General features: G+C 50.7%; 1 protein-coding gene across 2 annotated transcripts in view; it reads left to right on the top strand.

Moving 5' to 3' along the window:
- Positions 1-21,336, top strand: part of GALNT18 (polypeptide N-acetylgalactosaminyltransferase 18) — a 348,769-nt gene that overhangs the window by 313,576 nt on the left and 13,857 nt on the right. For both annotated transcript variants that reach the window (XM_036087930.2, XM_036087929.2), the window contains one exon: positions 19,784-19,948. In XM_036087930.2, coding sequence (XP_035943823.2) covers positions 19,784-19,948 — 165 coding nt within the window. The remainder of the gene's footprint in view (positions 1-19,783; positions 19,949-21,336) is intronic.

Genomic DNA, 21,336 nt, shown 5'->3' on the forward strand with positions numbered 1-21,336 from the left:
GAAAGGTCAAGAAGGCAGGACAGCAAACTAGCCCAGTTTATCCTGCAGACTTGGAGAGTCACTTCCCTTCCTCGTTTCCTACTTTCAAATTTCTAAGTTTATCTATTTGAGGTTTTAAAACCAGAAAGAATCTGTATCAATCAGGTAATAAACAATCCTCAAAACTCTTTACCATTAACCAAACAAGTTTGTCAATTCAAAAAAGTAACACGTGATTCTTAAACAAGTTAAAATGGACACGTGACAAAAACTTAGTTGATTCATTCATAAGGGAACTAGAAAGAAGGTTAAGCAGGTACCGAGAGCATCTGAGGAGCTCAGGATCTGCAGACATTTTCTAAAAAAGAACATTAGAATAAGATTGCTAGATTAGATACCTAAGTGGTCAATGCCCTGTAGGGAAATAAAATCATAGACTTTAGAGTGCTCTTTACTACCCAGGCAGAAATCTGGAAGTTAGTATTTAACTTCCTAGTGTCTGGGTATTAATCAAAAGGTAAATAGCAAAAAAAAAAAAAAGGAAATAGCAAAGTCAAGCAATTGTCTTGGAAAATTGCATACTCTTGGGTGGGCTTGTTAGTGCCCCAGGATAGTAGTGAAAAGGGTAGACCACTTCCTCTCCCAGTTTGCCTTATTTCCAGGTGTGAGATATTTCTCTTCGTCTGTTCACAAAGTTGGCTAAAGGCGGAGGAACTCTCCAGGCCATTAGTGAATCAGATCCTCTTGCAGATGAACCGTGGGGACTTGCCCCTGTACCATTTCCTAAGGCAGCCACCACAGAAGACCACAGACTGGGTGTCTCAAGCAGCAGAAATATTACATTGTCTCACAGTTCTGGAAGCTAGAAGTCCAAGAGCAAGGTGTCGGCAGGGCTGTGCCCCCTCTGAAGGCACGAAGAAAGGATCTGTTTCAGGCCTCTCTGCTAGCTTCTGGGAGTTGTTGGTCACCAAGAATGATAGTTGTGACGGAACAAGTCTCCCTACCTGTGGTGTTCTCCCGACGTGCACGCCTCTGTTCCTTGTTATAAGGATGCCAGCCATGCCCGATTAGGGTCCCCCCTCCTCCACTGTGACCTCATCCTCACTTAACGAATTACATCGGCAGTGACTCTATTTCCAAAGAAGGTCACATTCTGAGGTACTGGTGGGGGGGAGGGTTAGGACTTCAACATATGGATTTCTGAGGTACACGGTTCCACCCACAGCACCCCAAAGGGGAAGAGTGTGACTGGAAATCTGACTTTCACACATCAGATGAAAAGTGCCTCACATCCCTTCCTCTTCACATTCGGTTCACCAGAGCCAATCATACGGCCCTGCTAGCTCGCCCCCAAGGATGTGGGAAGTTAGGGTTTTCTGCGTGCCCGGGAAGCCCATCTCTGCCACGGAAACTTAGATATTTGCTAAGTCCGTTTCACCTCCGACAAATAAGAAAACAAGAAAATGGCATCTGGAGATGGGAGCTGGCTGGCCTGAGCCCAGGCCTGCTGCCGCTCACTGGCAACCACGGGGCTAGGGAGGGTGCCTGTATTATGGTTTCTGGTTTCTCCTCCAGTTTCATTCATTTGTTCTTCAAACATATGACGGGTTGTCCTTCAAGAAGGCCCTATGGTTTAGAAAGTTTCATTTCCCTTAAGAAACAAATTTGGTCTAGTGATAGGAATGGTGTCATAGGGCAACTCATAGTGGGGCCCAATGGGGCCAAAAAACACTGTGGGCTGGAAAGAGGGGCTGGGTTCACATCCGTCTCTAAACCCTTTGAGAGATTCTGCTTACATGTTGTTTAAAAAGTTGACTCTGATACAGTTGTGATATTCTCAGCTGGCAGAGAAGGCCCTGGGTAAGAGAAAGCATGGTGTAACTAATCAAATTAGTGAGGTGAAGCTGCTGGGAAGCACGCTAATTGGTTAATGAGTAAATGTAACCATTTTATTTAAATTAGCAGCAAATTTCAAGCTATCCTCAAAATAACTGAGAATATTAGCCCTCATTAGTGTAACAGCCTGGAAAATGTCTTCTGCTGGGAAAAAATACAACAATGGGGTCTCCCCACAGACTATTTAATCAATCACTCCTTCACTCACTCATTCATTCATTTGCTCATTCAAGAAACATGCCCTGAGTGTTACTTTATGCCAAGAATTGGGAGAGGCAAAGGCATCTTTGCCCAGGCCCCGGACCTGGAGGAGTCCCAGTCTGGAGGGGGAGCCAGGCGCTTAGATCATGACAGTTCATATGATACAACCCTACTGCCCCCAACCAGCTTCTCGGGAGCCCAGCAGGATGGACAGTGCGAGGCAGGGTCTGGGGGCTTCTCCCATTCTCCGTGCCTGCATCTTCCCGACTACAGAAGGCACGGGGGAAAACAGTACGTTTCCTATGGGAAGGTAAATTCATGATTGTGGAAGAAAGAAGATGCAAGGATCTTTAATTCCCTCTAAAGCTTTAGAAGTACTTAAGCCACCATGTTGTGCTTCAGGAAGTGCATTTTGACTCTAAGTGTGAAGATTAGAGTTGAGCTGAAAGAAGTATTCTATTTTTATGCAGAGACAAATGCCATGGTAGATCAGGTCGTATGTGTAATAAAAGTAAGAAAAATATGGAATTATAGGTGGACTTTGGTACCTTTGCTTTTGGGAATGGTTTGGAATTTCTTCTTCGTGTTTTAAATTCGCCATCGGCCGTGCATACATACACACTTGCCAGCCCCACTGGGCTCTGTAACGGAGCCGTGTCTCCTCTCCCGGCCCACGGAGCTTCTGGCGGCCGTGCAGGGGGCATCGGAGGCCTCTCGTGGATTGTGCACCAACCCCCCAGATCTGTCGAGGAACATCTCGGACACAAATGAGCAAGTTTTACTCTGTCGCCAAGAATTTAGATCACCAGCCGCTTCTCTGTGACCTGTGGGAGGTTTCTCCACCTCTCTAGGATTTTGTTTATAAGTCCATCAGAATGCCTGGCACTGAGTGGCTGTAAGGTTTGGAAAAACTTCCTTGAGTTTACTTCTTGGTTCTGATGTGATGACGTTGGGCCCCGCGCGCCTCCTCGTGTGTGGTTGTCGTGTGCAGCGGCAGCTGACAAGCGTCGGTAAAGTGCCCCCATGGGCCTACAGTTTGAGGGGAGCCTCAACCAGTCTTGAAACTTCGGCTGACACCTCCAGCTCTGCATGATTCGGGGCCCGAGCTATAGATGGTTATCTGCACATCTTCATGTATTGGGCTCTGAGCTGTGGCATCTCATAATTCCAGGGCCATCATTCCCACAGGAGGCAGATTAAGTGGTACCTCTAGCTGAATTGCCAGCAGGGCTCTAATGGCCTAATGTGACCACACCTAAGCCCGTGCCTAGAACGTGATGACAGGTGTTATGATGTCATGCCGAGGGCGGCCTCTCCAAGTATGAAAAAGTGTGACACTTGAGGCTGGGATGAGGAGGGCTGACCGTCTGCAGTCATCCTCCCTACCCCTGCACCACCAACCCAGGACCCCCAGGGCTGGAGTGGCTCCCTTCATCCTTGCAGCCCTGGAAGCATCCATGGAGATCAGGTGCCTAATGTTATCTGCCTGCATCCCAGGGCTCAGGAGCCCACTGCTCTCTGTGTCTGCTCATCAGTGAGGAGTGAAGGCATTGTTTTCAACCCAGCCTGCAGTCTCATTTCTTCCATAGAGCCCTACTAAAGAACAGGAACTAGCCTGTCCTGGGCCCCGTGGCGGGTACTTGCCTGTGAACCCTGACCCTGCACTTATGAGCTATGTCACCGGGGACAAGATACTTAATTTCTCTTTACCTCAAATATCTGTAACTTCAAACCTAGTTTAACTACAGGCTATTATGTTATTATTTTATTGATATACATTATATTTATGTAATATATATTACATATATATCTATATATAATAGACACATTTTATTTTTATATTTATATATCCATATGTATAATTAGTATGTGTTAGTCTCCCTAGACCCCTTCCAGGTGTCAATTCATTTCATCTTAAAGCCATGTTGCCACCTTATTCCCAAAGATGTTGGCTCAAAGACATAAAGGTGTGCCCAAGTCCCCACCCCAGTGGGTGGCAGGTGCAGGCCCGTAGTGTGCAGAACATGATGGTAAGTGCAATTATGTCACAGCCAAGAGCACCCATTCCCAGGGTGGAAGAAGGGGCTCACAGCTGGGAAGAGCAGGCTGATCACCTGGTGCTGTTTTCTCTCCCGGCACTGCCTCCCTTAGGCTCTAGATGCTTCCCAGGGCACAGCCCAGGTGACCCGTCACAGGGCTCCTTCTCCATCACAGACAGCCCCTGGACCCACCCACAGCTAGCAGCCTGGAGCTTGTCCCTGCCCTGGGTGGGTGAGCGCCAGCCAGTTTGGCACCCTGCTTCCAGAAACCGCCCCTCTCCATTTCCCTTTAGGTGGCTGCACTCAGAGCCGACACATCAGCTCAGTGGGGGGGTGCAGGAACACAGGGAGGCGCCAATGGGGACGTTAGCACGCAGATGTTGGTGCCGCAGCTGTGAGCTACTCTCTGAGAGTCAGGGGAACTCTGCCCTGTTCCTGAAGCTTCGGTTCTAAAAAAAAAAAAAAAAGAGCCGCTTGATTTGTTATTCATTCCACCTGCTACATTCTTCACTTCATGTCCAAACTCCACAATTAGAGTGGCAAACAGTAAGTTTTGCATGACTTTTATGAAGCTCCCACAGGCCGGGGAGAAGCAGTCACCACAGTGGGCCAGCCCTGGGAAAAATGGTCGTGGCTCACCACCCAGGGAGCTGCCCCTCCCGCCCGCCCTCCACTCCTGGCCTTTGGAGAGCTTTGCTTCTCAGGCCTCTGGCGTGGGGGCTGGTCACTGAACCAGCACCAGAGCAGCTAAATTTAGATCCAGCCTTGGACCTGGCTCTGTGCTCTCTGACAGATCACTTCCCTGCTCCGAGCCTCAGCTTCCTGGTCAGTAAAATGGGATGGAGGCTGGGGTTTAAATGAAGCAACACACCCAAATGTGCCCAGCACCAAGCCTGGCACGGGATCCGGCTCAGTAACGTGGATTTCCTTCTAATTAGGGCAGCCTCTCAACATTTTTGAGAGCTCGCTAGTCTGCCTAGAGATAATAATACTGACAACAGCCTACGTTTCTTGTTTAGTGCTCCTCGGCGTCTCTGTAAATGCTCTGTGTGTATGATCTCCGCGACTGCTCTCAGCAGCCCTGGGGAGTGGGTTCTGCTGTTATCCCATCTGTACACGGGAGGAGACTGGGCCTCGGGGCAGTTATGTAACTTGTCAAGGGTCACAGGATCACCAAGCGGTGGCCCCTGGTGGCCCAGCGGCCAGGGCATGCTCGGAGCCATGACTTAGGAGTGCCTCCCTGGTTTCATCAGATCTGTGGCCTCCGCTCTCAGGAAGTTCTCTGGGCACAGGACTAGCCACCACGGTGTGGCATGATGAAGGCCCGCGCCTCGGAGGTGTTCAGAGTGTGCTTGCTGGAGGAAGAAAGGCTGCGGTGACCACATAGGGGAGGGAGGATTTAGCCCACCGCCAGGCATGCTCTTCTCCTTAGGACCTAAAAGAAAACTGAGTCTGATTTGCAGTTTCCTCCCTGAAGGGACTATGGCAGGTTCCTGAGACTAGGCTGAAGGGAATTTGAAAATACTACCCGGCTGGCACTGCCCTTCCCCATCACCCGGGGCTCTGACCCAGAACACAGGTGGGTCAGCTCTCGCTTGATGCATAAGGACTCCTTACATGTGCCTCTGGCCTTTGGGATTCCCCCTTCCACCCGAGGAACTGGGGCAACCATCTCCCCATTGGAAGACATCTAGTCTCAACATTCCCGGAGCAAAGCATCAGATCCAAAGGCCCCCAGTTCTCCCCACTTCCTACCCTTCAGGTCTCAGCCGAAGTCCACTTCCGCAGGGCAGCCTTTCCAGACCACCCCATCCCAGGTGCTCTCATGAGTTACTCTCAAATCTCTGCACCTGTCTGATTGCTTCACAGCTCTTGCAGTATACAGATAAATGTGATGAGAAGCACAGTGGGCGGTTAATCGTGAATTTGTCTACTTGTTAAACAAATAAGCTTACGATCTACCACTAGATCATAAGTTTCTTGAGGGCAGGCACTTGCTTGTCCTCCAGTGTATCCCTTGAGCCTAGCACACTGCCTGGTACAGAGCAGGAATCTGTTCATCAAGTTGGTGGATTTTTGAGTAATTGAAGGTAGTCTTCCTGACAAAGACCTCCTAGCAGCCTGCCCAGCCACACTGGATCTGCCACTCATCAGCCTTCACCCAAAGCCTGACTCTTCTGTAAAATGAAGTTAAAAACACCCACCTGATAGAGGTTTTGTGAGGATTAAGTGGAGAAATACACAGGGTGCACAGCACCGAGCCTGGTACCCTGTAAATCCGCAGTCAATATACTGCAATTGCTATTATTTTTAGTAATAAGTCATTATTAGCAAAGATAAGATCTGGCAGGATCTGTAATCTCTTCTTTTAGACCCAGTATCTTTTCGTGGGGACCTGGGATGGGAGCTGGAGAGGTATACCCTCCCCGACTGGGATGGAAGCCAGATCGTGTGTATTTTTCTTGATGAGGGCCAGTTGTTATGGGGCATGTTGGACAGGAGTGGGGAAGGAGAGCCCTTCCATTGAGGCCTCTCCAGCCCCCATGCTTGCTGGCACACAGACACGGCCTGCCTTCCCATTTGACTCAACCCTCAGGCAAGAGAGAGTTCTCCTATTGACAGGGCTGCATAGACTCCCCGCCGGATCCTTTTGCAATTCACACTTCCACTTGAGAGGGTCCCACGGAACTGCACGCAGGAGTGCCCAGGGTGCAAGCAGTGAGCCAGGGACAGAGTATAAGTTACAAGCCTTCCATCTCAGGAGACACACTGCTCTTGGACCGCTTAGGTACAGTGTCCACCCCCCACCCTGCAAAGGCTCTTCCTCCTTCAGTTTGGAGCAGGAAGTGGGGAGCTTTCCACAGAGCTGATGTGTGCGCTCTGCTGCCCTTTGCACGAAGGCAGGCCCTCAAGCAGCGAGCTGCATCATTGGCTGCTCCTTGCTCCTGTTTCTGGGTGGGGCAGTTCTCCACTATGTGGGCCTGTCCTCCTCGGTGCAGGATGGTTAGCTTCCCTGGACTCTGACCAGCAGTAGGCTCAGTGTGGACTGAACCATCCCCATGCATTTCCAAAGGGGCCTTGGAGGAGGAGGTCCGTACCACCCCTGGCTGAGAATGTGATAAAGAAGGAGCATACGACATAGGCTCTAGGATTGGGGAATGGCTAGTGGCCTTGAGTGGGGACATCTGAATGGTGTTTCTACCAGGGCAGCTTAAGGATATGCTGGTCTATTTCAAGAAATTTCCTAAGGAGATGTGTTCAGAATGTATTATGTGCATAAAAGGGTTCTTGTATTTGATTTTTCCAACTAACTTCATTGTCACCACACTGCCTTTGTCCCAGCTGCTTTTTCTGAAATCTGCTCATTGCTGAGCATTAGTCCTGCCAGCACAAAGCTTTAGTGGAGTCCTTGAGGTTAGCACTGTGTTAATATACTGGGAATTTCAGCAAAGCCAGGCCCTCTAAATCAATCACTAGAACAGCTTTATTTTTTTTCTTGCTCAAAAATACATTATTAAATGCAGGAACACGTGTGGGAGTGGAGGTTGACTTGGGTGAAGGACACGCTTAAAAGGAAAATTTCATGACATTTTTTCTGCAGGAAAAGGGCCTTGCTGGTCTTAATTCTTGTAGAACTGAGCCTACAGAACACATTTATGTCTCTGCGGTATCTTTAGCTCCTCGGAATATCCTGAGCTGCTCAGAAGTCACTCAGTCATATTTGCCTGGGGCATTATAGGTACTTAACAGCTATATATTAAATAACGAAAGGACTGAATTCATGGAAAATTAAAGCCTTTTTTAAGTGAGGATCACAAAATGGACTGAGCCCGTTTTCCCCTTTTCAGTTGCTCTGGGGGTTTCTAGGGTGGCAGGGTTTGAGCTGGCACCTACCCCTGAAGGAGGACGGTCGATGCCATTGGTGCGTTTCCTGAGTACGTGGAGGTCACACAACGTCTGGGAGGACGTGGTAGGTAGAAGGCCTCCATCCAGAGAGGCGAGTTGGACAGGGAGCCAGCGAGCATAGACTCCTCTCCCCACCCTGAGTTTGCTAGTTAAGGATGGAAAAAAGCCGGCTACTAGGAGGGGTGTGGCTTTGAGAGAAGGTGTGTATTCTAATTTGCTTTTTAAGGGAAGCAATAAAGGAGCGCGTCTGAGGCTGAGGGAAGGAAGTCTGTAGAGAAAGAGGTCTGATACGTGGGGAGAGAATGAAGCAACATTCTGGGGGTGGGGAAGGGGCAAGGACAGGAGAGGATGGGGTCCAAGGCCAGTAGGGCTGGCCCCTGGACTGCAGGGGAGGAGCTCCTTCCTCTGAGGCCCGAGGGCAGGATGAAGGCTGGTCCAAGGGGAACAAGTTTGCAGGCTGAATTGCAAGTCAAGCGTGGGGGCTCTGCTTATATTCCAGAGTAGCGAAGGCATGGACACCCTGCTAAGGGGGGTGGCTCGGAGACTGAGCAGGCACCCCCAGAAGGCCTAGTGGGGAGTGCAGGCTGGCGGGGCCCGGCTGCAGCTGAAAACCATGACTCTGTGGAGGCTCTAATTTGCCCAGTTCCACAATTTTTCGTGGGTCGTGCCCAGCATCCAGGGAGAGGGTGTAGAGAAGGCAAACGGGCTGCAGAGGCGGGGCTTACAGGGTATCAAATGCAGCAGGAATAAGGAATTAAAGACTGGAAGGTGCTGGCAAGGGGGTGGTTGAAGGAATTTGGGTGCAGCCTTTCCAAGAACGTGGAGAGGCTGGGAAGGTGATAAAGGTAGGGGAGGAAAGGGAAAAAAAAAAGTTATTATTCGGAAGTTCTTGGGTTGATGAGCAGGCATTCGGGAAGTAAGAGAGTGAGGAATCACGACGAATAGGGGGTTGGGGGGCAGTAGGGCAGTGGAGGATAAGGTTTGGGGGTACAGCAGTTCCGGGCACTAAGAGCTGGGATGCAGATATGGGCGGCTGAAGCGCAGCGCAGGTGACCCTCCCCAGAACTGAGGCGCCGGGGCAGGTGGGGCCATTCATTGGCCTAAGCGATGCCCGGTGGGAGGGAGAGGGCACAGCAGACTGCGGGGGAAGCGCTTGGGTGAGAAGCACAAAGTGGGCAGCGCGTGGTGGGGTCTGATGGCTGATGCCCAAGGAGATGTTCCTGTCCCGGATGGAGGGCTGAGGTGTGGAAGGGGTGCTGCTGTGGGGAGAGGGGAGAATTGGCTCTGCCTTGTGTCCCTGATGGAAGAATGAGCAGATTCAAAGCCCACAAGAGTGGCAGTATCCTCCAGGAAGAGCCATGTGTGGTGGGGACAGGAGAAGTTGCTTTCGGCTGGAAAGGACTGTCCTTGAAAGATACTGGGACTTCGGTAGGCATTTGGGGAAGGCTTGGGGGGGCGGGCAGCAAAGGAAGATCAGCCGGGAAAGAAGCACAGAGCATATCAGGAGTTGAGAGAGGGTGACAAAGTCCCATAAAGACAACGAAAGTTAGACCTGATGTACACACATAGGCCCATGGGAACTGGGAGGCTGGGAGGAAAGGGATGGCGGAATCAGACTAGGGAACCCCATCTCCTATACTCAGCCACTGCAGTCACTCTGGGCCCCACAAAGTACCCACTCCCATGTTCTCACGGCAACAGAACTCCATCCCCATCACATCGGTCCAGGATCAGCAGAGCTTCATGGAGCTTCCCCTCCGCCCCTGGAAGGAATCAGAGTCCCAGCTGCCTGGGAGAAAAAGGGCTGAGTCATGGTGACCTAGAGAGGTCAGGGAAGGCTTCCTGGAGGAGGAGCTGCACCTGGAACTTAGACAAAGAGTAGCATAAGCAAAAGCACAACAGAAAGAGCACTTCAGGAGTCGGGGCCACAGGTGGGAAGGGGTAGAATCGAACCTTCCTTTCCTTCTTTAGTAAGAAGCAGGGTATTGTAGTGTCTGGGAGCTGGATTTGGAGCCAGGTGACCTGAGTTCAGTTCCCAGCTTTGCCCCTTGCTATGCATTCATTTACCTCTATCTAATTTAGTTTTCTCACCTAAAAATGGAGACGATAATACCCCACTAATCCAAGGTTATTTTGAGGATGAAACAAGCGTATTTGTAAAGCATTTAGCATCCCGGACATACAATAAGAGCTCATTAAATAATATCACTAGTGTAATTATTTTCTGTAATCAGGAGGGGAAAAGGCAGCAGTTTGCTGAGGACCTACACTCTGTGCCTTATACTTCACAAACACGCCTCTGAAATGAGCTACCTGTATCATTTTTACTAGATAGAAAACTCCCTCCCAAATTTTGTCGCTTATGATACATCCATTTGTTTAGCTCAAGACTGAGGGTCAACAGTTCGAGCTGGGCTGGACTGGCCCTGTCTTCTGCTAGTTTGAGCTGGGCTCAATCAGGCATCCGCCAACTGCTGGTCAGCTAGTTGAGCCGGCTTCTGGAGGTTGGCTGATTGTCAGCTGGAAAGAGGGAGCTTCTGGGGCATGTGTGTTTCATCACCCAACGGGCTAATCTAGACTTCTTCACATGAGGGCCGTGACAGGGGTTTCTAAGAGCAGCAAGAAAGGGCAAGCATAACTGTATGAGTCTCTGCTTGCATCACGTTTGCTGTGAAAATGTTGTCCTTGCCCAGAGTCAGTCACAAGGCCACAGCCAAGCCCAGCCTCAAAGGGCAGAAGCAGAGTTGGCATGCAAGGATGGGGAACATCTGTGGCCATTTTTATAACATATCACAATGGCTTATCATGTCCATTTTTATTATTTCATTCATTCACTTATGCATTTGTTCACTTGTTCAGCCAAAAGTATTTACTGAGCACCTGTCTTGTGGTGTGCAAGAAAAGGAATCCCAAAAAGAGTGGCCTCGGTCTCCTACTACTCTCTCCATCACGTCAAGCAGTGATTTGGATGACAGAGATACAATAGTGAGCAAGACAGTAGTGCAGTGCATCTGGCGTTGCTGTCTGAGGTCTGTAACATTCAGTAAAGTCGTGCGCTGGACCTTCTCCCCCCAGTAAAGCAGGTTTTACTCTTCTCAGGGAAGAAGGAGGTAGAGATGGAGATGGTGTTGGAGCAGGCACAATCGAGATTTACATTTACAAATTGCAATCAGGCAGCAATATTTCATCCACATGAGGTCGATTTCTCTGAGCTAACTTCTCCCTACTCGATCTTAACTTATAGGTTTTTTTTTTTAAGATTTTATTTATTTATTCGAGAGAGAGAGAATGAGAGAGAGCGAGCACATGAGAGGAGGGAGGGTCAGAGGGAGAAGCAGACTCCCCGCCGAGCAGGGAGCCCGATGCGGGACTCGATCCAGGGACTCCAGGATCATGACCTGAGCCGAAGGCAGTTGCTTAACCAACTGAGCCACCCAGGCACCCTAACTTATAGGTTTTATTACCATGCTCCTACCCCCATCTTCCTGATCACTGAGATTGCTGGTGAGTCCAGATCACCACTGACCTCATATGTTAAAATCTCTGTCAAATACACACATACATACACACTCTCTCTCCCCCTCTCTTCATCTCCCTGGGAACATTCTAAGCTCTTCTTAGCGCAGGGTAACAGTTGTGGTGAGCCATCAAATGATTGAGACCCCTCATTGCTCATGGGGCCAGGTTAGAGTTAGACCTGGCACAGACTGTGTCCTGGGAGCAAATATTGAGAATCTTGTCCTCGAGAGAGAATCCCATTCCATCTAAACGATTAATCCACAAGGCCATATGGAAGATGTTGTCCAAGGTTCTGGTCCAAAACAGAAGAGAGAGCTTAGAAGAGTCTTAGAGTAAGGGACATGAAACAGGCACTAGGGAGGAAGCCTGGATGGATTTCTAACCTGGAGTTCAAGGTCCCTGGAATAGTTTATCAATTCATTCACTTAACCGACTAATGTGTTTTGAGTACATGTCACATGTCAAGCAGTGATTTGGACGATAGAGATACCATAGTGAGCCAGACAAGCTTGGTTCCTGCCATCGGGAAACTGGTAACCTGGTGGAAGGGATCCATGTTACAAAAACAGCACTAATGGCTAGCAGCACTAAGCAGCCCTCAGGCTACACCAGTCCCTGACCACTCTGTGCAGGAAGTACTGTTCTGACCGCCTGCTTTGACAGATGAGGAAATTGAAAGAACGAGTGGCCAGGGGGATCGTGTGTAGTCACACAGCTAATGAACAATGGTGGGCGGGGACTTAAATTAGGCAGTTCAGATCCAGAGTTAATCTTTCTAGAGTCAACTCCTTCCCCTCCCCGCACTGGATCAAGTTTTCTTGGTACCTGTTTTCCAAGTCCTTTGTTGTCTTCTTTAAGAGCATGCATCCCATTCTGTGATTCTATTTCTGTGTGTTACTTGGTGAGGGAGCATAGCAAAATGGTTGTGTCAGTCAGTTCAGGCTTCGTTATGCTCCAGTAACAGATGACCTCGAAATCCAAGTGGCTTACAATAACAAACATTTCTCGGTCGCGCTACTTGTCCAAGTCTCTGCTGACCTTATCTTCCTTTTGCAGTGCCTTGTCAAAAGCAGCCAATAGTGACGAAGGAGTGCTCTTGATCTAAAGCACGGTCTGCCAAGTGACTGCAGGCAACAGTTACGCCAAATGCCTCACCACTGCGTAAAAGAGGTCACCATCTTTCCAGCCTCTGGGGATGGTTCCTCCCTGCCCGCTCTCTGGCCCCAGAGTCAGTGTCCCATATTTTCGAATTTGACAGCACCCCTCATCCAGTATCAATTTATCATTCATCTTAGGCTGATGGTCCCCAAATCGCAGTGACTTACAACAAGAAATGCTTATTTCTTACTCATGCTCTGTGGTCATCATGGTTCAGCTTCAGCTCTGTGTCATCTTGCCTTTTTCTGGGACTGAAGAAGCAACCCCCATCTGGGACACTGCCAGTCCAGTGGCAGAGAGTAAAAAGCGATGTGGTAGGTCGCATGATGGCTCTTCAAGCTTTTGACTGGGAATGGCACACGTCTCTGCCATTTATATCCCATTGGTTAAAGGCACATAGCCAAGTCTGACGCTAATGATGCAGGGACATGGAATAGCTCAGTCGGGGGTGGGGGGGAGGGCACAGGAGGGGCTTCACAGGACAGAGCAGTGAATCAGCCTGTTCAAGTCGTTGAGGAGCATGCACTGACCGGCACAAGCTAATGCAGGGTTGGCAGACAGCTGTGGTTTGAGGAATGAAGAATGCCAGGGCATTTTCCCAAGGGCACAGGACCTGCTCCATCCTAGCTGTTTGTCAGTGAGCAGACACAGCTATGAAGGGCTCTGAGCAGTGCCTTCCAAAATAGGGACCCAACTGGCCCCTGCAGCCAGATAGCTGGTGTCTGATATTTCCTCAAGATTGTGAACTTCCCATTGAACAAGTGAGCCATGTCTGTGCATTCGAGGGGAGGGGGGCATATTATCAACAACAAAAACTGCCACAAATTTGGGCAGCTTCAGCTGAAAACAAAGGGTGGGGGCTATTACAGAAAACCCGGGTGATTCATTGCATAGACTCCAAAGGAGGGTCGACAGGGCCAAGAGCAGGGGAGGCGGGGGGAAGGCAGGAATGGGGGCAGCTCCAGGGGCCTGAGCAGTTAAGAGTTCATGGATCCGCTCGAGCTACACATGTCTTAGCCACAGAACTGCCTCATCTCTGTGTCTTTCCTGGGAAGAGACCGCCTTCTTGGCCCCTTGACAGCCCACTCTCACCCATGGGCAGGTGGTGGAATCACAGAACCCAGACTATTCGGGGCCCACCCCTGGCCGGAGCCAATCTCAGAGAAGGGGTCACTGTTAGACGTTGTAGGCCATGCAAGGACACCTGTTCCTGCCTCTTCACAACTGCCTGCCCCAGTCCCTGGCTCTGCACCCTCTTATCTTGTTCTGAAATGTACAGAGAGCAGGAGGAACAGGGGAAGGGCAACAACAGAACAGGGATGAGCAGCTAAGGCCCAGGCCTGAGCAGTGGGCAGGCACTGCTCCCTAGAGACAGACACAGAAGGCTGCAGAGAGACTGCTCAGCCAGCGATCCCAGTCCAGGGCACCTGCTCCTTGTCTCATCCTGGGCCACGCCAATCTTACTTTCCTGTAACCCAGTTTCCTTTCATCTGCAGTTCTCAGCTTCTTCTCCTCTTATACCTACATGATAGATGATATTCAGATACTCAGCCCACTCCCAGGGGCTTCCTAAGGCTGTGTGAACCTCCAGGCTCACTGGCTTTTCATCCACTAGAGAAAGCATACTAGCCTGCAAATGAGTGAGATATTTCTTTATCTTGTTAAAAAAAAATCAGACATTCACAAACCAGTAATTCATTATTTTAAAAAGTGACTTGCTTTATATAATAACTGAGTAAAGCATATACATACATGCCACCTATATTCACCCTGTAGCTAAAGACCGCTGTGACTTGATCCTTTTACTTCATTCCCTTTGGTGTTCTTGAAAGGTCTCCTGGGTATTCTGTATTTGTTAATACTCTTAGTTGCAAGTGACAGAGACCCAACTCAAACCAACTTAAGTGCAAAAGTTTTTCTCTCATGTAACTGACAAGGCCATGTCTGGCTCCAGCTTCAGGCAGGGCTGGATCCAGGGGCAGGAATGAAGCTTGCTGCACTCTTCTCTTATCTTCCTTTCCTTTCCCCTCTCCTTATTCCTCTTCCTCTTCCTCTTTTCTCCGTTCCACCTGCCCTCCCTCCCATTTTGGCTATGGTTCCCTTCATATGTAACTTTAGTCTCTCTCATATTCAAGCAGAAAAGGCTTCCCTGATTTACCTGAGGAAGAAGGCAGCAAGTAGCTCTGGGCCTCGAGCCTTCTAGCGTGCTTGCACAAATAGAAAATCTGAGGGAGGACTTTCACTGGTCCAGACTGGATCAACATGTCTATCCTGGACCCAATCCCTAGGCCAAGGCAATGGGGTAGACTGTGAAACATGCCTACCGTTGTGGCCAGAGTGAAGCAAGATGCTGTGACGAGAAAGCAAATAAAGCATCAGCACCAAGAATCCCTGCAGCTGCCTTCTCCAGTTGGTCTCCGGTCGCTCGCTGCTAATTCCCTCCTGCTCAGCCCTCAGCTTCCATGCAGGAAGCCCAGATGGCCCCCGCCCCCTGGCTCTCTCCTGGGACAGAGGAGCTGACAAGGGAAACACTGAGCCCAGGGGACACCAAGAGCTCAGAATGACACGGGAAGAGAAGCCAGACCAAGGTGGGAGATTCGGGTTGCTGCCTGGGTTAGCTGGGTGGCAGACAGCCCCAGAGATGGTGGCAGAGAGATGGCTGACACCCATGCTGTGGGTACGAGGCCCAGAATGAAGCACACGAGCTATGAATCTAAGTCAAAATTTCCAAGCCCAGCAGTGGTGCCGAGCGGCTGCTGGCCTGGCCGTCCTGCCCAGGTACACAGTGGGAGGCAGAAATCAGGCCTCGCTTAGTCTTTCCTATTCAGGCTTATGCTCAAAGACCGCACCCTGGTCCAAAGCTCACTTTTCTCCCCTGTCCCCCAGCAGGCCTACAGAAGGGGCTGTGTCACCTCTAGCCCCAGCTCGCTCTCCAGACCCTTTGGATGGTTATGACTCAGAAGACTCTGAGAATTCCTCGGATGTGCTGATAGGGGGAGGGACAGTCCCATCTGAAGTCACAGGATGCTATCAACTCTTCAGCCCTGAGCTGCTTTTCCAGCCTATCTCCCCACCCCCGGGGGCACTCTCTTTCCCCAAAATGGCAAGGTAGTGCCAAACCTCCGTGCCTTTGTTTGTCCTTTCCCTTCTGACAGCGGTCCCTCATCCTACTCCATTATCTGGGCACACTACTCCCCTCCTAGGCTGTTCTCGAAACTCATCATTCACAGACCAGCCCCAGCCCCTCCAGCACTCTGACCTGCTCTGACTCTGCTCTCAGCCTGGCCATGAGGTGCATCTCTTCCCTTTTCGGAAGGCTGTCTCCCCACTCGGCTCCCCAGGGGTACCCATGTCTTGCTCCTCTCTGCTCCCCGGTGCCCAGCTCAGGCCACACCCTAGTGGGCACGAAGGAGTGTCTGCTGAATCAAACTGGATCGTCTATTGGCTATGCACTGAGTGCCTGTTACAGACCGCTCCACACACACCTGGCGGGCTCAGGTACTTAGCGTCTCCTGTTCTGTTCCACCAGGGAAATGGGCTCACAAGGGGGAGCTCTGAGCTGGGGCCCTTGCTTTCCACACTGGTGCTCCTTCCCAGCTCTGGCAAACAGGAATGTTTATAAATGTTTTCCTTCCCTTAATGTACCTGATTCTGTGGTTAGTGAACAGAAGATCATTTTGGAAATGACTCCCCTTCACTCCTGATTTAGCATCAGTGCCCTGCGGCCCTCAGCGCTGTAACTGACCTCTGTGTCACGGGGTTAATGACCAGTAACCAAACACTTCAATCAGCCTGCCCTATCTGCAGAAGGGCCAGCAGCTCATTCTTGGTAAAGAGGACAAAGCCCATTTCTAGCACACATTACAGATGTCACAGTCACTACTCAAAATTGAGATTGAATAAAGCAAGCCTCGGCTCCTTCTCTGCCCCCACCCCCCTGCACGAGGCAGGCCAGCGGCCTGCCTGCCATTTCCGGGAATCCTTACGCACAGACCCACTGGCCAGGCCGACTCAGGACGGAGGCCAGAGGTGAGGGGGTTGAGGCTGGGCAGCTGGACTGGGAGTCCCTTCCCTACTGGGTCCCCACCTGCCTCGTTCTCCCCCTGCAGTCCCTGTGGCCAGGCCCACGGCTAGCAGCTTTACAGGTCTGGAAACCGAGGCTCAGAGTGGCTTCTTAGCCACAAAGTGAGGGCAGGGCTGCTGAGTGGAAACCCAGGTCCACCTGGCTCTATCCTACCAGATACCAGATCAGTGGTCCTCAAACGTTCTCATGCATCTGACTTACCTGGAGGGCTTGTTAAAACACAAACTCCTGGGCTCTGTTCAGAGTTTCTGATTCAGCAGGTGTGGGGTTGGGCTCAAAATGGGTACTTCTATCAAGTTCCTAGATGATGCTGGGACCACACTTAGAGACCCGTTCTCCTAAACAGTGGTGCTTCCTAACCCCTAGGCCGCCCTCATCAGAGTCTTACAAACAGTGCCTCTGCAGATGGGGATCCCGCTTGGCCCCAAGATGAGAGGGAGGCTTGGAATCCAGGTGGTCGTAGGTGCTGTCCCAATGTTTCCTCCCTAGGCTGCACAAAATGTCCTTACTACAGCTAGTTTTGAACCTTGGTTGCACATTGAAATCACCTGGAACAGACCCCATACCTAGGCCTCACCTTCTAAGACTAATGTAGACTTTAAAGCTCCCCAGGTGATTCTACTGTGTGACCAAGGTAAAGAGCACTGCCTTCGCTTGGTTGCATTTAGGAGTGTGTCCCTTTGATCGCTCCATTCTCCCCCACTTCATTTGCTCACAGTTCTTTCTCTTCTTCCAAAACCCAGCACCCATCCCCTCCTCCCAGAAGCCCACCCCATGCAGTGGTCCAGCCCACAGGTTGGCTTTCCCTCCAGTGATCTTTGCCACCCCGCCCCCATTTTGATACTTTGTAATCATGCCATTGTTTGTGGTTTTTGGACCCCTAGACTGTCACTCCCCTGGTGTGTTTCCCCACCCCCACAGAGGACTGGGCTCTGAAAACTTGCTGGGCTGCAAACAAATCCTTGAAGGTATAGATCTCCTGCAAGTACCCAAAGAAATGACCCTGCTCCACCCTGGATCACTTTCCCCACAAAAGCACCCTGCAAATAGAGTTGTTTTCTCCCTGTAGTAGGTTCTAGAGCCTCTTGTTAAAAGTGCGCTGCAATGACTCCCCTCCTCCCACCCCCTCAGCACCCTCCAGGCTGAGGAAGGTTTCAGCCAAATACCACCACTGCCACCCCTTCTCCCGATGACAGAGTGTCTCTAAATGTCTCTACCTTACCCTATTTTTCAAGGTCACCCACTCGATAAGCCAGCAGTGTTGCTGCCCCAAATCCACATGCCCATTGTTTGGAAGAGAGCTGGGACTTCTCTTGCACCTTGGAACCATGTTATTAAGTCATTTAACCAACCCCATTTTGTTCCTGATTTGCCTGGGAGGCCCTCCTCCCTCTCCCCCTGCCTGTTTCAGCCTCTGCTCTGGCGGGGGGCCCTGCCAAGGGCTGGGGGAGACGAGACCATCTGGGGTGCTCGACCCGGGAGTGGGATGAAGGCCCTGAGTTGCCAAGGTCTCAGGCCAGTGACTCAAAGATATTTACCAGTAAGAATTTTTTAATATATGAAGATAATAAGAGGGCCCACCCTAACTCTAACCTCAAGCAAAGAAATAGAGTATCTCGATTTGCCCATGGGACCTAATCATAAGTGGGGGTGTTATTTTTTTTTAGTAATATGAAGAGAAAAGCTCACAGAACCCTTTGACTTGTCACTCAGAGCAAGGTCAAAGTTCATGTGGCTTTCCTCTAGACCAGGGCCAACAAACTACAGCCCATGCACAGCCCTTATTTTTGTAAATGAAGCATTATCAGAACACAACCGTCCATTTACTGTGTTTAGCTGTGTTCATGCTACGATGGCAGAGTTGAGTTTTCAGACTGTATGGCCCTCTGTGCAGGAAAGAGTTAACACAGCAGGCCTGTGCTATCCTTTGAAAGGCCTGCTTACCATGTTGGCCCTTGACAGGCATCTGGGAACTTGGATTTCAGAAGGGTTCCCACCTTCCCAGATGTGTAAGAGTGGCTCGCTGTGCCTGGCCAGACTGTACAAACAATATGGTTTATGCTAAACACCTGCTTTGCTCCTGGGAGTCTGGAATGTTGGTATGTACCAGGCAGAGGCTGCCTACATGACCAGCCCTGATAAAAACCCAGCTGAGTCTGTACGAGCTTTCCCCATAGGTAACATCCCACCTGTGTTGTCCCAGTTGCTTGCTGGGGGAATTAAGCGCATCCTGTGTGACCACTAGGAGAAGACCCTTGGAAGCTGGCACCTGGTTTCCCCCAGACTTTGCCCTATGTGCCTTTTCCCTTTGCTGATAGGACTTGTATCCTTTTGCTATAAGAAATCATAACTGTAAGTACAAATATGGGCAGAGTCTTGTGAGTCCTAATGAATCATCAAATCTGGGAGTAGCCTTAGGGACCGCCCAACATACTGTAAAGCCAAAAATATTTGCTACCTGGCCCTTTAAGGAAAAGTTAGCCAACCTTGCTCTACACAGCCTTAGTCTGGATGGAAATTATGAGTTACATGTCTCCTGTCGCACGGGACTCTCAGCTCCCCAAGGCCTGGCACAGGTCTTTTGCTCTGTATCTTCGGGCCAAGCGCAGTATCTTACATGAAATATATGGAGGGAGGAAGTCAGCAAACCTGCAAATAATGGATTCAAGCCATGTTTTTTTAAACTATGGGTGGTGAAATCAATTTAAAAGTGTATGACCAATGCTTTTCAGGGAAAGAATAGAAGAGGAAATATCAGATTGCATTGCATATGGTGAGACTAAGGTTCGTGTCTTGAAAATTTTGTCCGTTATACATGCAGACCAGCGACTATCCCGGATCGTGATGTAAAAGGGCTTTCTTCTTGTCCATTGCAATGGAAAAATCATGTGAAGCCCACCGGATTGTGCTCCCTTTGCCAACTGCCCAGGGAGAAGGCCCCCCGGACCCTCCCCATCTCTCCGGTCTTTACACTTAACCGCGTTCTTGCCCCACCCCGCAGAACGTGTACTACACGAGCAGTCAGCAGATCCACGTGGGCATCCTGAGCCCCACGATCGATGACGACGACAACCGGTGCCTGGTGGACGTCAACAGTCGGCCACGGCTCATCGAGTGCAGTTACGCCAAAGCCAAGAGAATGAAGCTCCACTGGCAGTTCTCTCAGGTAACAGCCCCCGAGCCGCCGGCAAGAGCAACGGGAGTGAAGAGCAGGTGGAAGGTCCACAGGGGCCCCAGAGTGTGGGGGGCAGGGGTCACAGTGACAATAGGGAGGCTGCAGCTGGGGGCCAACTCTCGGGATTGACTGGGCGCCTACCATGGGCCAGGGCCTTCACGTCCATTATTAGCTGTCTCCTGATGCCGGCTCTAAAGGGGAAATTGTTGTTGTTGTTGTTGTTTTACTATCATTTTATTTAATTTGTAGACATTAGGAAACAGGCTCAGAGGGGGAAGTCATCTGCCCAAAGTCGCACAGTAAGGAGCAGGCCTGGGATTGAGACTCGGCCGCTCTGACTTTAAACCCTCGCCTTTCTTCTCCACATATCCTTTCTCCCGAGATGAAGCCCAGTGTCCCAGGTGTAGACAGTGCTGGGGCGTCTCTGGCCTTGTGCCCCGCTCTGCCTTCCTCCCAGGATGGGCTCCCTCTAGGGGAGGAGGCTTCCTCAAAAGACCGTGTGGATGCAGCATTCCTGTGTTAAGTCTCCATCAGTTCTGAGGCCCGTATTTGACTTCCTGCTCTCCACTGGCCCAGTTATGAGATGAAGCCCAAAGATTAAGATGCCCAGTGGGAGACGGCCCACAGTGACCCCACAGAGGCCTCCCAGCCCCCAGGGCATCCACTAAGTTAGAGCTGGTTTCCGCCCATAGGCAGGGACACCCACCGCCCAGGTGGCGCAGAGGAAGTGCTCAGAACAGGAAGTGAGGAACCCATCACGTTCTAAGGCATCGGGGACTGTGCGTGGTGGATGCTTCCCCGGAAGTCAGAAAGGGAATGTCCATATTTGTGGGACTGAGTGGCAGGACCCCGACTCAAGCCTCCCAGCAAGTTGCTCCTGCCCTAGGGAAGAAGCTGACAGGCGCTGGAAGAGGCTTCGTAGTTACTGTCCCCGTGGTGGGGGGGCAGGGAAGAGGGGGCCCTGGCCATCTCTATATTCTACAGGCATGGGGAACCTTTCGCCTGTGACCTGGGTATGTGCAACCAGAGCACTGAGGTCCTAGATGAGTGGTGAAGGTCAATACCGAGTTCAAAACAAGGTCCTAGATTTAGGGGCTAGTTGGAGAACAGGAGCAAGGGCCTGGACGAGGGCCTTGTGACCCCAGGAAAGCAGATGCTAGGGAGCAGCACGGGGAGCCAAATGGGAGCACTTCTGAGGGCAGGTAGGAGATGTGCTGCTGCTTGGAGTCCTGGCTGGGCCCCCAGTGCTGCCCCAGGCCAGTGGCTCCCGCCCTGCTCCTTCCTGTTTACATGACCTTCGCCACGTGTTGTAAACTATAAAGAGCAATAGCCAGCCTTCATAGAGTGCTAAGTGCCAGACTTTGTAAGCCCGGGGCACA

The sequence above is a fragment of the Halichoerus grypus genome, chromosome 11 (genome assembly GCF_964656455.1).
Source record: "Halichoerus grypus chromosome 11, mHalGry1.hap1.1, whole genome shotgun sequence".
Classification (NCBI taxonomy): Eukaryota; Metazoa; Chordata; class Mammalia; order Carnivora; family Phocidae; genus Halichoerus; species Halichoerus grypus.